Source organism: Coffea arabica, chromosome 3c, assembly GCF_036785885.1.
Source record: "Coffea arabica cultivar ET-39 chromosome 3c, Coffea Arabica ET-39 HiFi, whole genome shotgun sequence".
NCBI classification, from domain to species: Eukaryota; Viridiplantae; Streptophyta; class Magnoliopsida; order Gentianales; family Rubiaceae; genus Coffea; species Coffea arabica.
The window spans coordinates 6,396,287-6,410,883 of NC_092314.1; the positions used below are offsets into that span (position 1 = coordinate 6,396,287).

The 14,597-nt window shown below is 36.8% G+C and overlaps 3 protein-coding genes across 3 annotated transcripts; all 3 read right to left on the minus strand.

Annotated features, from left to right (window-relative positions):
• Positions 1-3,940: 3,940 nt before the first annotated feature.
• Positions 3,941-4,766, minus strand: LOC113734721 (uncharacterized). Its single transcript, XM_027261378.2, has one exon. The coding sequence runs from the start codon at positions 4,626-4,628 to the stop codon at positions 4,137-4,139; it is 492 nt and encodes a 163-aa protein (XP_027117179.1). The 5' UTR covers positions 4,629-4,766; the 3' UTR covers positions 3,941-4,136.
• Positions 4,767-6,823: 2,057 nt separating this feature from the next.
• On the minus strand, positions 6,824-11,234 carry LOC113734722 (putative disease resistance protein At1g50180). Its single transcript, XM_027261379.2, has 3 exons — positions 10,143-11,234; positions 7,682-9,476; positions 6,824-7,176 (listed from the first exon to the last, which is right to left on the minus strand). The coding sequence occupies exons 1-2, from the start codon at positions 11,185-11,187 to the stop codon at positions 8,902-8,904; spliced, it is 1,620 nt and encodes a 539-aa protein (XP_027117180.2). The 5' UTR covers positions 11,188-11,234; the 3' UTR covers positions 6,824-7,176; positions 7,682-8,901.
• Positions 7,678-8,658, minus strand: LOC140037779 (probable disease resistance RPP8-like protein 2). Its single transcript, XM_072082895.1, has one exon. The coding sequence runs from the start codon at positions 8,656-8,658 to the stop codon at positions 7,678-7,680; it is 981 nt and encodes a 326-aa protein (XP_071938996.1).
• Positions 11,235-14,597: the final 3,363 nt, after the last annotated feature.

Here is a 14,597-nt window from a genome sequence, read left to right on the forward strand (position 1 = left end):
CAATCAAATGTTAAGGTACATGGCAAACAGACAATATTTGTACAGAAGTGTATGAGAAGTTAACTTGCAAACAGAATAAAAACTCTTGGCTGGAAGGTTGTAAAATGGTCACACGTGGAGTTACCCAGATAAGCTAGCGAAAAAAATCCAACAACTGGAAGTGGAGCATTGAAGTCTCAATGGCATCTTACAGTTGCATAGAGAATTTGATTCAAGAACAATACAAATAGAACTGAAGACCAATAAATGCAGAGAAAATTGATTATAATATAGCACTTTAGGTGTGAGCATAGTTTGCTGCTTCTTATGTGCATTTAATGGAAATTAGTCCGCCATTGAGCATGAGGATCTAAAAGACACCAAAACTCATGCAAAGTTTGACCCCTCAAACCAAGCCCGAAATAACAAAAGCCATGGATTTTGGTGTATTATCATGCAGGATAAAATGCAGAAGAATGATAGGATACTGTTAAAGCTTCAATTATTGAAGTCAATTCAGATGTCTCGCTTATAATTAACTCCTTGAGTTCAGTAAGCAGTTGAACACGGTTTTCAACAACCTGCAGACACAATGGCAATAATCCAAGCATGCATCAGGCACTGCCTTATGAGACTTATCATTTGAATCATCAAGTCATGATGCAGAATGGAAGAAAAATTGGCAAGAAGCACAGCATCAGCAAGCACAATTGACAAAACAATATGGAAAAACATCCATGATTTTCAGAAAGTTAGTAGAGGAGAAGACAACCACCAAGCTGCTTACTGAGATAAGTATATATCCTTTGGACAAGACCAATAAGTGCTGTTGAGCATATTACCCATTTTTCTATAAGGTTTAGCAACTAATTTTATCAACAACACACAGTAAATAGCCAAATGTGCAAGAAAAATAGCTGAAACAGACAAAAGTAGAATACTGTCAATGCAGGGCACAGCATGTGAACCCATTCACGGCTGCTAGTTGACCCATAGAAAGCTGCTAGTGGAATGCAGAATACACGTCGCTTCATATCCCAGGAGTATCAGCTGATGCTTAATTACTTATCATGTATCCATACAGCACAGGCAACACAAATCCACAATGCGAGTGTACCTTTTTTGACAGTCATTTGACGAAGAAGAGACAAAGTAAATCTTCCAAAAAGAAACAATGTTCAATCATCTGTTCCTGATGTATCGAATTAGCTGGTTTTTAATAATTCTTGTTCTAATCACATTCTAGATTCAAACTCAAAAAATCAGTATTTTCTTATATTGTTACTTGCTGTCCACAATCGTGCAGGCTAACTTGACCTTCTCAAGGATATTATTTTCTGCTATAAAGCGTGTGCAATCTTATCCCTAAGCTCAGAAATCACAACCATAATCTCAACAAACCATGGGATTCTTTTTCATTGTTTTAAAGGAATAACAGACAAAATGTCATTAATTCACCTGAATGCCTCCCTGTCCCCACAAATGAAAATTCTCTAAATCAACTGAAATTTCATTAAATTTCTTAAGCATCTAAGAAATTGAAGCTCAACAGATGAAAAGCTTGAGGTCAAACATAGAATTTAGTGACAATTATTAACCACCTAATAATGCATATATAACCGTAATCTAACACTAATAAACGGGAACTTAGAGAAATCAAACAAGAAATTCAACAAATTTAGTAGCTTAACTTCATTAAAACTTTAATTAGGAGAGAAAACAGAATTTAAATCGGAAGTTCGTAAAAATTGAACGAAACGAAATGCACAAAAGAATAAATTCTAGAGTCGAAATGAAATCTGCAAGACTTATTTTACCGATTCAAAAATCGAAACAGAAAGCTTACATCAGAAGCTTTGATGGCGTCGAGCAAGCTCTGTAGATCTCTGGTTGAGCTCGATTCCTTCATTTTTGTCTCTCTCTCTAGAACAAACACCCGAAACACGCACCAGCTACGTGTATTTTTGGTTTCTCTCTTTGTTTTCCCGCCTTTTAAGAAAAGTAGTAGAGGGAAAATTTTACACTTGAACAAAATTTCATATATGCCCTTGTAATTTGGTTTGCATTGGAAAACCACCCAACTAAATTGTGTCTTCTCTTTTTCTCCTTTTTTTCTTCTTTCTCTATCTCTTTTTTTCCTTTTCTGTTTTCACTTACTTGTCTGTTTTGTTACTTGTTGATGCGGACGAGACCCATGGTGTTCAAATAGACCCTGTAAAGGTGCCCCAAGGGCCAGTGACACGAGCACGATCCAAGAGATTCAATGAGTCGCTTCAAGCCCTGGTTTATGCCATCCAAACCCAAGAGAAACCGCCCATTGAAGGGATTGAGTTTGAAGATCCTGGCGAGACTACCAAAGTATTGCTTACGCTGAGCTGTACGGGGGTAGCCTTAAGTCATGTTTTACATACAGTTTTGGCGATATTATTAACAAACCTTCAGAATTTCGTCTTGCATTAAGGCAAATTCCTTTAACTTGTGAAAGCTAAGTTGAACATCCTAGCGTGGCTCCTAAGTTGTTTATTGACTTATCAATCAAGCGATCACACTTGATTGTGGTGTCCTCCACCGTTGAATTCGTTCTTGAGTGGTCCAAGTTGGATTCAACTCCATCAATTCGCAACGTGTACTCTAAGATCCAATCTTTGCTTCCGCGTCTCACATCACTTGTTGTTAGTGTTTTATGACTCTGGGAAATGGCTTAATGTACTGTTTCTGCTTTATGATGCTCATAAGTGATCGACTATCAAAAGTTAAAGAAATTTCGCATTTTTACAATGAATTTGATGATATACATTCAATTTGATTTGTAGTATCTAGAGTAAGTAGAGTTATAAGATAAACTACAACATCATAATCAATTTGGTATGATGAGTCTTGAAGGAGACTAGAAAGTTGAGCCCTTTATTATCGAGCAAGACCTTGTTACAAAGTAAAATCTTAAGCGGCTTAAAATGTAGCCATGATCAACATGTTAGAGGATTAAGAATTAAAGCATGTCAAACTTGAAGAAATACAATAAGACTTTCTTTAGAACAGCACAAACCACTTCAACTTGTAAAGGCTTTGATGGAAAACATCAAACACTGTAGCTCGCATATACAAATACAATTACTAGAATTGTAAATACGCATGTATGCGCTCGCGCGCGCGCACACATCTATATATTTATATTCATTCTGCATTATCTGCAAAAAGATGATTTTGTACTCCTATTTCAGAATATCTAACGAATTTAGTACATGATGGCATAACGTGATTCTCATGAAAGTGAATTTAAGTCATCCGCAACTTTACTTGTGATGCCTTTGTGCCAAATTAACTTGCCATTACATTTAAAGCATATCTATATGCAATGTGTGATCCCTGTATTTGCTGTCGGATATCTCCTCTGGTTTCATTATTCAAGAGCATCTGGTATGGAAATGTTTATAAAGTCTTGAATCTAGGAGACATGTAGTATTGTCACTTAGTCCTTAGCAATTTCCTCTCTAATCTTCCATATAACGAATTTCGCATGTCCAATTCCGTAGGACACATAAGATAGCAAAATTTTCACTACCTATAAAAACATTGGAATGAAAACAAAGAACTGACCGAGGAGAGTTTGATTCATGAAAAGTTCCTTATGCTTGCCTTCAGGAGGAATTGAATCATTGACGCTAATGTTAGAAGCATGCTTTTCAGAAACATTTTGACTATCATATATTAATCTATGATCGTTTAAAAGAATAAAAGAAACAATTCTCCATGTAAAATATATGCTATTGTGTTTTTTATGTACTAAATTTGTTCTACGAATCAAAATGCCATGCTTCGTTAATCATTGTGTTGAAGTTTCCACTATTAGAACTTCACTTTCTCAAACAAAGTGTTGATCAAGAAATAGCCTTTCTGCTGTAAGATAGTACTGTAGGCGTCGGATGGTAAGGACAGTTCAAAAAGAATAGAACAGAAAACCTGGACTTAAACAAGTTCACTAAATTAGGAAATTCAAGAGGATTACAATGACTTCAAAACAAGCTGAGAAAGACAGCCTATGCAGATTGCATGTTACAAATGACATCCAAGAAACACTAAAACAGTACTTGTTGAACTCAAAGAAAGCCCTAACATTGCAAGATCAGAAGTAAAATAGCAACCTAGACTCATCTCATTTAGGGAATAATTTTACCACCTCCAATGCCACCACCAACTCCGACTCCTCCCACTCCTCCTGCACCGCCTACTCCACCAACACCGCCAACACCACCTGCACCGCCTCCACCACCAACGCCACCTAGGCCACCAACTCCGCCGAGGCCGCCAAGTCCCCCAACACCACCAAGTCCCCCAACCCCACCACCAGCTCCACCAACCCCACCACCAACTCCACCAATGCCACCAAGTGTTGGAATCAAGCCAGCATATCCAACTCCAGCCCATCCCCCAATGCCACCATAGGTGATGAAGTTCTTCTTGTCCTTAACGCCAGCACCACTTGGAGATGGAGCTGCAGCAGTTCTCACATTCAGTGTATTTTCAGTTTGAGTTTCGTTAGGCTTCGCTGTTGTAGCGATAGGAGTACTAGGAATGTTTCTTGCAGCTGCTGCATGCACAAATATTACTGCAGCAAGTACAACCATCACGTACACCATCAACCTAGCCATGACTAGCCCTTTTCCTCCCTCTCTCCCTCACACAAAACCTAACAGAAAAAAGCAGAAAATAAAGGGATGTTATAATCAGGAAGTGGGGTGTTTGTCAATGTGGACAAGAAGGCCTATTTATATTTGGAGAGATTGAGAAACGCAATCCAATTAGCTAAGGTGTAAAAAATAAAAAGAAAACAAAATTAAAGGAATACGGTTAGATAGGGGATATTTAAAGAGAATAATAAATGAGGGTTGCATTAAAATTTGCATGCAGAATCTCGAGAGGAGTAGCGGTATATCTATAAGGGGGCAGAGTTAGGTGAATCGAAAGAAGAGAGCATTTAGTTAGACATGTCAACCCCTCCAGTAAACACTAAAGCCAAACCACAATTGCCTAGTACGCACTACGCAGTAGTAATGTTTATCACGCATTCATCACACACACACACACACACAGATGCTACTACAGCCAGATTTCTTGTGTCTTGGATTTTTCTAGGTCATGTACTGTAGTTTTGGGCATTTAAGGTTAAATGGACATAAAGATAAGATTTTAAATCACTTCTAAAGCTAAAAGTTGTGAATATTATGTAGCTTTAGAAGTAAACGTATGATGTAAACTTTATGTAAAGTTTATGTGAATATTATGTGAAAATATTACTTTATGTAAACGTGAACAATGTCTAGAATCAATATTTCGTATGATGTAAATGTATCTATGTGTACAAATATTCAACATCTGGAGAAAAAAGTTTAATAGCGGTGACGAGTCTAAAACTCATGTTACAAACCCCAAAAAAGAACAGAAATTAAAAAAAATCTTAGATGATATACAAACAGATTTTGAGAGTCATATGTTGTTTCCAGATGTTTGTTTCCTCATTGGTACCTGTGTTCAGATTATAGTACACCTCAATTTGGATGGCCCTTTTCAATTTTTGACTTATACAACATATTAATTGAGCATTGGGAAGTGGGAACCGAAGATGCCTAAGCTCTGTATCATCTATCCTTCATCATTATCAGGTCTATGAATTGACTATGAAGAAGATTGAAGAAGGGAGAAGAAAAGAAAAAAAAACTAAAAGTAGATATGAAGAGTAAAGACTACAAAAGTAGTCTGCAACTGTATACATTGACTCGAAAACTATCGAAGAATTTAAGTCTTGGCCCCTGCATGCTTCACAACTGTATTCTGGGGCAGCTCAAACAATTAACAGATTTATTATGAAGAGTATAACACGCGTAATTGTATATAGATGGGCTTTAATTAATGAAAGGGGAGGTGGTATAGGTTAATCCGCCTTTAGCAAGCCCCTAGAATGTAGGATTGGGCAATACCATCTTGAATTTTGATCATTTGAGTCAATTCCATTTGCCAAGGCTTTGATTTTTGAAAAAGAATACTATATGAGAAATTGCCCTTGCTCCATTAAAAGGACTGAAGGCGTGAACCGAGATAGGAAAGATCGTAACCCATCGGAGGAAGGCGTGGTTAATTATCACCTTTTAAAGTTGGAGAAGACGTGATTGCTGCTGTTTAAAATACCACGACTTTAGAGGCCTAATGAGAGGTCTCAAGAAATTCTACATATGTATTGAAAAAATTTTGCTGTTGAGTTCAATTTCAATGGCAATGGCGTGATTTGGAACGAACCTTCCAAGTCTAAAGGACTGGAGTCTTGAGAGCAAACTTGCAGGCGTGGTAAATGCACAGATAGAGCTTCATCTTTTCGAACTGAAGAAGGCGTGATTGTTGTTGTTTGAATTTGAACTACCGTGATTTTAAGTGGCCTAATGGAGGTCACAAGAAGTTCTACATGCATGGATGTCAAAAATACATGATTCTCAGTATGATATCTGCAAATGACTTTGCTTTTGAATTTAGCTATTCCAATCCTTTGATGGATTTTATTCCTTTACTTCTTTAATTTCCCCCTTATGGCCCTTTTAAGTAAACTCTGTAAATTCTTGAGACTATTAAAGATCATGCTCTGAAAGAAAACTATATAATGTGTATCAAAAGTATACAGCATTTGAGAGAAAGACACGGGAGGATGGATCAAAAAGCTTTCCCACGAAATTCTTGCAATCTGGATTACTTCCACATTTTGCTGCGATCCTCTAAGATTGGCTTGAAGAAATAGCACGGATTTGAAGGTCTCGTATGTTTTTCAGAAGAATAATAATGCTCAGACAGCTTAGCATGATTCAACCAAAGTAGTAATTTCACTGGTGAGGGCTCAAAATAAATGACTATTTTGTTGTCCTTTAAGAAGTTATCAGCAACTTGCAAGAAAGTGTGATGGATCTCAGAAATTAGCAAACTGGTGGAGATTGTCACTTGTAAATGAAGAATTTGAGGGAATGACAGAGAAAAACAAAGGAAACGAAAATTGGTCACTGTATTTTGAGAAAAAGAATTCAAGAATGCTGGAGCAATATTGCAGAGCTACACAGCCAGTCAATCTCTGGAAATGGCCCATTGGTGCTAGTAACACTGAAAAGAAATGCTGCAGAAAACATCCAACTTTATTCACACACTTGATTTCATTTTCCCCTTCTGCAAAAAAAGAAATGTCAATGAAAAAAAAAAAACACAATAGCTAGTAAGTTTACCAAAAGAAATATGAGTATCAGTTCCATTGGCAGCGTTAAACATATGCTAGAAAAGAGGAAAGCATAGACTTTCGCAATGCCCACGAATCAATTTTCTATTAAGCTGATTAATGATGAAAGAACCAAAAACACAGAAATAATTGGAGGTTTATAAATTTAAATAGCTGCTAAGTCATCCACTCAACTCAGAGGGATTTGAGAGAATTTCAAATATCTCGTCAAACCCTTCAATCCAAATGCAGTCAGAAAGAATCAAGTTACTTATTGATAGCAAAATGCAGTGTAAGAATGAAAGCAAGAACAGTGGTGGAACCACGTCAAAATCAAAGGGAAAATTTGAGGGAGACTTGAAAAAAGGAGAAGTTTCTTTGTTAAAAGAATGTAAGGTGCCTGATTGCATAATTGCCCGTTAAGTGAAACAAACGATCAATTTAGCCGTGCTGAATCACCTTATCAAAATGGACGGCACATGGCATACTTTGTAGAAATCCCCTCCTTCTTGACCATCTATAACTCGAACCCTGTTGTTGAATGTGTCTCGCATTCCCTGAATTACAATTTCTTTCAATGTTGAAATAAACTTCAGACCATCAGGAATCATTTTCAACGCCCTGCATTTTCTGATTCTAAGATGAGAAAGGTTCGGCATGGCACCTTCCTCCACCCTCCAATCTTCTAACCTGTGCATAACATCTAGCCCAAGAAACCTCAGTCGAGGAAATCCCAACGAATGACAAGCCATCTCTGTACCGAAGGATACATCAATCAGCCAGAGCTTTTGCAAATTGGGTAGCTTTTCTAGTGTTGCCATTGGGTCTCTTTGGATACTTGAGCGACGAAGCAACAGTTCATTGAGGTTTTTAAAGAAGTGGAGTTTGTAATCAGGCAAGACGCCTCTGCAACCATGAAGAGTCAGATGATGGAGATTGCTTTCAAACAACTTTTCTAAAAGATTTGAGCTTTTTTCTGGGGTGAGAGAACGATGCAGGATAAATATGACGGTTGCCTCCTTCAAGTGCTGTAAACTTGAGATACACTTCATGATTTCTTCACCATCATTCTCGTCATTAACAATTGCTTTTAGCACCTGAAGACTAGTTAATTGTTGCAAGTCTCTAACATCACAATTAGATGCACTAAAGTTCTCCAATATCTCCAGTTTAATCAAACCCGCCAAACGTAACTTCCACTTGCGATTTAGAAACGCCGATTCTGCAGGATTGGGAAGATATAGATGTCTTAGTCGTCTCAACTTCCACAGAACATTGGCAATCCAAAATACGTGAAAACCATGGAGATCAAGGGTTTCCAGGTGGTCCAATTTTCCTATAGATGATTGAAGGATAATAGCATCCGAATTTCTCAGACTTAGGTATCGCAAGTGGATATGGCCCCCTATTGGTAATTTGAAAAAATCAAAAAGCATGCTAGTGACATCCTTGCAGCTATCTACACTATAAGGACGTAGGCGTTCAATATTCAATACTCTTAACTTCCTGAAGTTACTAAACCTTGTCCTTGCCAATCGATGATAGTAAGGATGGTCCCTTATGCAAAATGTAAGTGATCGGACATGCCTGATTGTTTTTTTCTTGTGGGGAACATACTTCGGGATTTCAACACTGCTCAAAGAAATCACAAGCCTATCAGATTTACTTCCAGAAGATGTTTATTCTATTAACTCTAGATTATCATTGTGACGATAATCATTAACCTTCAAAAAATTTTCATCTCTTCCCTTGGCCAAGCATAGATCTCTCATAAGGTCATGAAGGCGACAAGACTTAAATTTTCTGTACCCAGGTTCGTCCTTTAACTTCACTTGGACCATGCACCGTTTCACAAATTCCCCTAAATAACGTTCTGCAACGTCCATCATTGATTCTCCTTCTATTTGATCTTCTTTGGATACCATTCCCTCAGCCATCCATATCTGATACAGACTATCGGTTCTGATGCCATGATCTTCAGGGTATATGCCAAGGTAAAGGAAACAGGGCTTCAATTGGTATGGCAAGTCATAATAGCTCAAAGCTAATATTCTTTGTATTTCTCCTTCTCTTTGCCCAATCCTCTCACCCCTACCAAGATAAAACTTAATATGCTGGTATACAAATTCCCACTCCGAAAAATGGTGCTTTGTTGAAAGAATTCCACCAAGAACAACTACAGCCAGTGGAAGACCGCCACAATGTTTAACCATTTCCATCCCTAACTCTTCTAATTTGACGATATCTTCATGACCTATAAATGAAGCAACAAAATGAGAAAGGTTTGTCCGTTTTATAGACTACTATTACTGCATTCGTCACAGGCACAAAATGTTTGTGCTCTATAAGGCAACTTGCAAGGAGTTTTTCAGTTTGTTTTAATGGAAGAAGTTTCACGAGTAGATTTAATTTCAAAAAATAAATAAATAAAAAGAAGAAAGAATACGTAACAAGGTTCCAGTTACGTCCTAAGTTCCTTTAAGTAGAGAACTGAACATGCATATTTTTGGCATCTAGCATTGTTTGAAAGTGTTCCTCCTTTCTTATGTTCTTCATTTGTTTGTAAGTTTTCCTTGTTCCTCATGTTTTTCTATATCTTGAATTTAATATTAGATTCCCAGATACCAGTTCCCTAAAATCCTCAGGCGGAGTTGTTACATTTCGTTATTGAGATCTTCTCTAACATTCACAGGTTTAAATGGATCTCAAAATGTCATATCTAAGATAAAGAAGCCGCTAGATCAATTTTCGTTCTTCTCTCTTTGGTTTTTAACAGACAATATCAAAGGATAACTACTGAAAAGCATATATTGCATACAAGAGAAAGCATATGCATCTTATGGAATGATAAATGATGAATAAAAGCTATTATACAACTAGATAAAAAGGCATATCAAAATTTGTTTGTAAAATCACGTACCATGATTATATCTTTCTCTTAATGCTTTCTTTCGAAGCAGTTCCCAGCTCTCATCATTGGACAAAAGTCGAGGCTCATGGTGAAAACCATTAGGACCTATGTGTGTCGCCACATTTTGATTACGAGTGGTAACCAATATTTTGCTTCCCTTCTCTCTAGTTGGGAAGGCATTTTTTATGCATTCCCAAGCATCAGTGGACCATATGTCATCAAGAACAATCAGGCATCTTTTATTCTGCTGGATGTTGTAAAGTTGCCTGACCAGTTTGTCATCATTCCAGGATCTCACAATCTCCTCTTTCGTTTCAGGAATAAGTTTAACCAAGATCCCTTGCAAAATCTCTTTTGTTTGCCATTGTTGCGATATGCAAAGCCAGGCAAAGCTATCAAAATGACGCCTCACATTTGGGTGGTTATACACTTTCCTGGCAATAGTTGTCTTCCCCAGACCCCCCATCCCACAAAGAGAAACAACTCTATAGTGGCTTGTCCCATTTTCACTTACCAGGTTCTGAACCAGCATTTTGACATCGCTTTCCAAGCCAACAAAATCGTCCTCCTCAACATGGGAATAAGTCCTCCTGATCGATTGTAGTTGCCTCGAACTTGGACCTTCCTTCTCCATTATTGTTCTTATCCCATAATCTCGAAAACGTTTAGTGAGTTTAGCGACTCGAGTGTTGAGGCCCTGAATATCTACTCCAACTCTGTGCCTCATGTAGCACTCTTTGAAGATGCAAGTGTATCGTTTAAGGACATTTACAACACCACCTCTCCTTCTGGATCCAACTTTGAATGCAAATGTTTCGATCAAGTCTTCTGCTTCATATGCGAGATCTTTGCTTTGTGAAATCCACTCACGAATTACAGCATCATCATGTTGCTTTGCATCAGCATCTTTTAACAGGGCTTGCATCAGCTTCAACTCTGTCTGAAGTTGCTCAGCTTGATCGCTCACTCCACGTAGAAACTTGCCTTCCTCAATCAATAGATTACTGAGCCTTTCTAAGATAAAAGACACGACAGGCTCTGCCAATTCGGCCATTAATTTGGACGGTACAAGTACAACTATTGATGAGATATGTAGTTTATCAATTCAGGTTGCAACTACTAAGTGCTGTGATATGTAGTTTCTTCTATATTCATGTAGATCTTTGTATACGTTGCTTACAGAAGCAGCAAGGCATTTTACTTTCAATGAACTTTTGGCTTTTCCAACTGCTCCTACAATCACTTTATTCTGTTTTTTTTTTCCCGGTCATCAACATTTGGCCATTATGTCCTAGTTAAAGATAATAAGCCTTCAATCTTCTTCTTTTTCTTAGTATCAAGCCAAGAATATCTTCCTAACGTGCTTTAGTGAATTATCAGACCTAGTGTTACATAAGATCCAAGTCCTGGATCTCTTAAAGTACTGAATAGAGTGTTCTGTTTGAAAGCGCTTATATCTTTTTTCATCAATGCCTGAATGAACTTATTCACTCTAAATAAGACTAAGAGTTCTGTTCCTATTGCAATTTCTTTTTTTCTTTTCTTGAAAGGGGCTTTTGCATTTTCTAGATATCCTTTATCTTAGAATCAACTTTAATAGTATAATAATGATGGTTATGTTAACTAAGGAAATCTTTTCTTTGGAAAAAGTAGTTTTTTTTTTTTTTTTTTGGGCTTGGAAGCATAGATGGGCAAAGTCTTAAAAGTTTTTTTTTTTTTTTTATCAAAACTGATTTACCCCAATTTTGTGTTTCTCTTAAGATAACCACTTGGTCTATACATTTCTACTTTCTTCTAAAAATTTAGGGAAAAAAAAAAGACTAAATAAGGAAGGAGAAATTCTTGACTATTGCTCTATTTCCAATTTTCATTCACACTTTTACTTGTGCACCTATTTTATCCCTATTAAGTGAAACCTTATATCAGAAAAATAAAAACATTCTTTTCGTAATTGCACTTTTATTTTTGCACCTATTTGGCAGATTAAAGTGACTTCTTCACCATCAAAAGCTTTCCCATGAGAAATCCTTTCCTTGTGCATCTCCATAATTGCTTCCAATAAATATATATATATATATATATATATATATATATGAGCCCCTTATTTTTCATAGATTACTACATTGCTTCAAGGAAACTCTTCATTGAGGAAATTTCAATAACTTCCACTTTCCTTCTACTGAAGGCCGAGGAGTAAAGAAGAATTAAGGAAAAGTATAAACCTCCCTCAACAGGAAAAAGTGAAAACTGGTGCAATGAAACTGAAGATTTTAGGCCCTTCCTGGGTAGCTCAGCCGGTGACCACATGCGATAGTATCCCGTAGGTCACCGGTTCGAGTCCCGGTAACGAAAATGGGGTAACCCAACAACCCGAATAAGGGTTGGGGCCTGAAGTAGGGCCAGTTTTCACTTTTTTTTGACAAAAAAAAAAAAAAGAAACTGAAGATTTTAGTTTAAGCATATATACCTTGCTTTTTATGTTGTGGAACCATACACTTCCTCTTGGCAGGATGACTTGAAGGTTTAGACCTCTATACAATCCTCTTTCATTTGCTTCCAAATCACATTTTCTTGATCTTGATCCCTTCAATAGATTGAGAATTCATCTGAAAAGATGAGGCCCCATGCATGCATATTGGTCATGATTGAACTGTCCTCCCTTGATCATCTCTAGTTCAACTTTCAGCAGCCACTGTCAGAAGAGATAATTTTGAAACATCAGAGCTTAGAATCAAATCACCTATTGCTATCAAAAGCAGAAAATCAACCAGAGTTGCAATTAGTTGCCACAACCGAGTGGTTTATGCACAAAAAGATCATGGATGCAAATCTTTACAAATTGATCGCTTTGGTTACTTTAAAATTTTGAAAATTCTCACCTTTGATAACTAAATTAAGAATCAATTTCGTTTTTCAGTATAAGAAGTAGATGACTCTACTAGCAATTTTTCCCTCTTGTTTTATTTGAGAAAGAAACCAAAAAAAAAATTGGAAATGGAGCAAGCAAAATGTTAATCATTTCTTTTATCGTTTGAGCGCGGAGCACAGATTTGGGCTAGTAAAGCACCTGTAAATATGGTGGTTGACACATAAACGTGGTTGACACAAAAATTGAATTCTCATACAATTTTTAGTGCTCTCATTCTCAAATTCAGTAATATCCAAACCAAGATTGGCCTAACGTGTATTCTTCTAATCCATCTATCTATGTATTTTTTTAAAAATTAATCAATGTTTTCCTTAATTATACACCTTTAAAATTTCAAGTCAGCCAAAAATTCTGCAGGTTTGCAAAAATTACTCAGCAGATGACGTGTGGCCACTTCTCTTGCTAGATTACATAACCAACAACAAAGATCAAGATCTAGGACAGTTTCATTCCTTGTTTAGAATTAGACTAAGAAACCTTCAATCAATTTTTCTTTTTTTTGTCAAAAAGAAACCTTCAATTAAAAGAGCTGATTTCTGTACAAAAATTGTTAAGGCAAACATGGCAACCTCAAGACTAGCAGCCCAGATGTCGAAATGCGTTTCTTCAAGAGGAATAAAGCCCGGAAGTACGTGGATTCTTAAGGCTTTTATCAGCTCCACAGGGCCTACTGAAAAAGTACGTTCCATAGATTCATTCATATTCTCAGCCTTTTTAAGACAATAGGGATGTGCTAGATATTTAGGTGCTTTTGTTTATTTGGTACTTGTGATGTGTTATTCATGCTGTGTTCTTCTTCCAAGATTTTTTTTCGCAGTCTTAACTGAAAGAGAGTGAAATCCCATCTTTCGGATTTACATTTTGGTTTGATTTGAATGAAGTCAGAAAGAATGAAGGTGCAAATTAGTGGTTTAGCAATTGCCATTTTCTACTTTGGGTGGGGTGGGATATTGGCTACGTGAATGAAGCATAACATAGACATAGTGGCAGTTTGTAGTTGGGAGCTGTTATGGCTATCGTTTGCTTTTTCTTTTTGATTTTACAGAAATCAAATGAATGAACGAATACTTCTTTTTTTTTCTTAATTGAATGAATACTTGCTGTGCTTTTCGTTTATAAAATTCGAATTTTGGTTGAAATTTGTGAACCGAATTAAAGTCTGTATTTGACAATAAAAGACATGGGCCTGTTCTCAATTGATTCAGATTTTTTGTAAACGCTGATGTTAAAAAGCTAAAATCAGAATCCAAAAAATAGGTAATTTAGCCACTTCTCATTTTAATTGAGGTATAGCAATGACAGTGTTCTTGTAATCATTGTTAGCTAGCTGATTTAGGCACACAATGATAGAATTTGAGAATAATATCCTTCTTATATATATATATAGATACGCGCGCACACACACACACAACCCCCTTTGCCTTGTCTCAGTCTCCAAGAAGCTTGTTAAACTTTGTAGTAAAATTAATTGTATGATATTACTGGTTTGACTTTTATTGAGGATTACAGCAATATTTGGATAAAGAGGCGTGCCA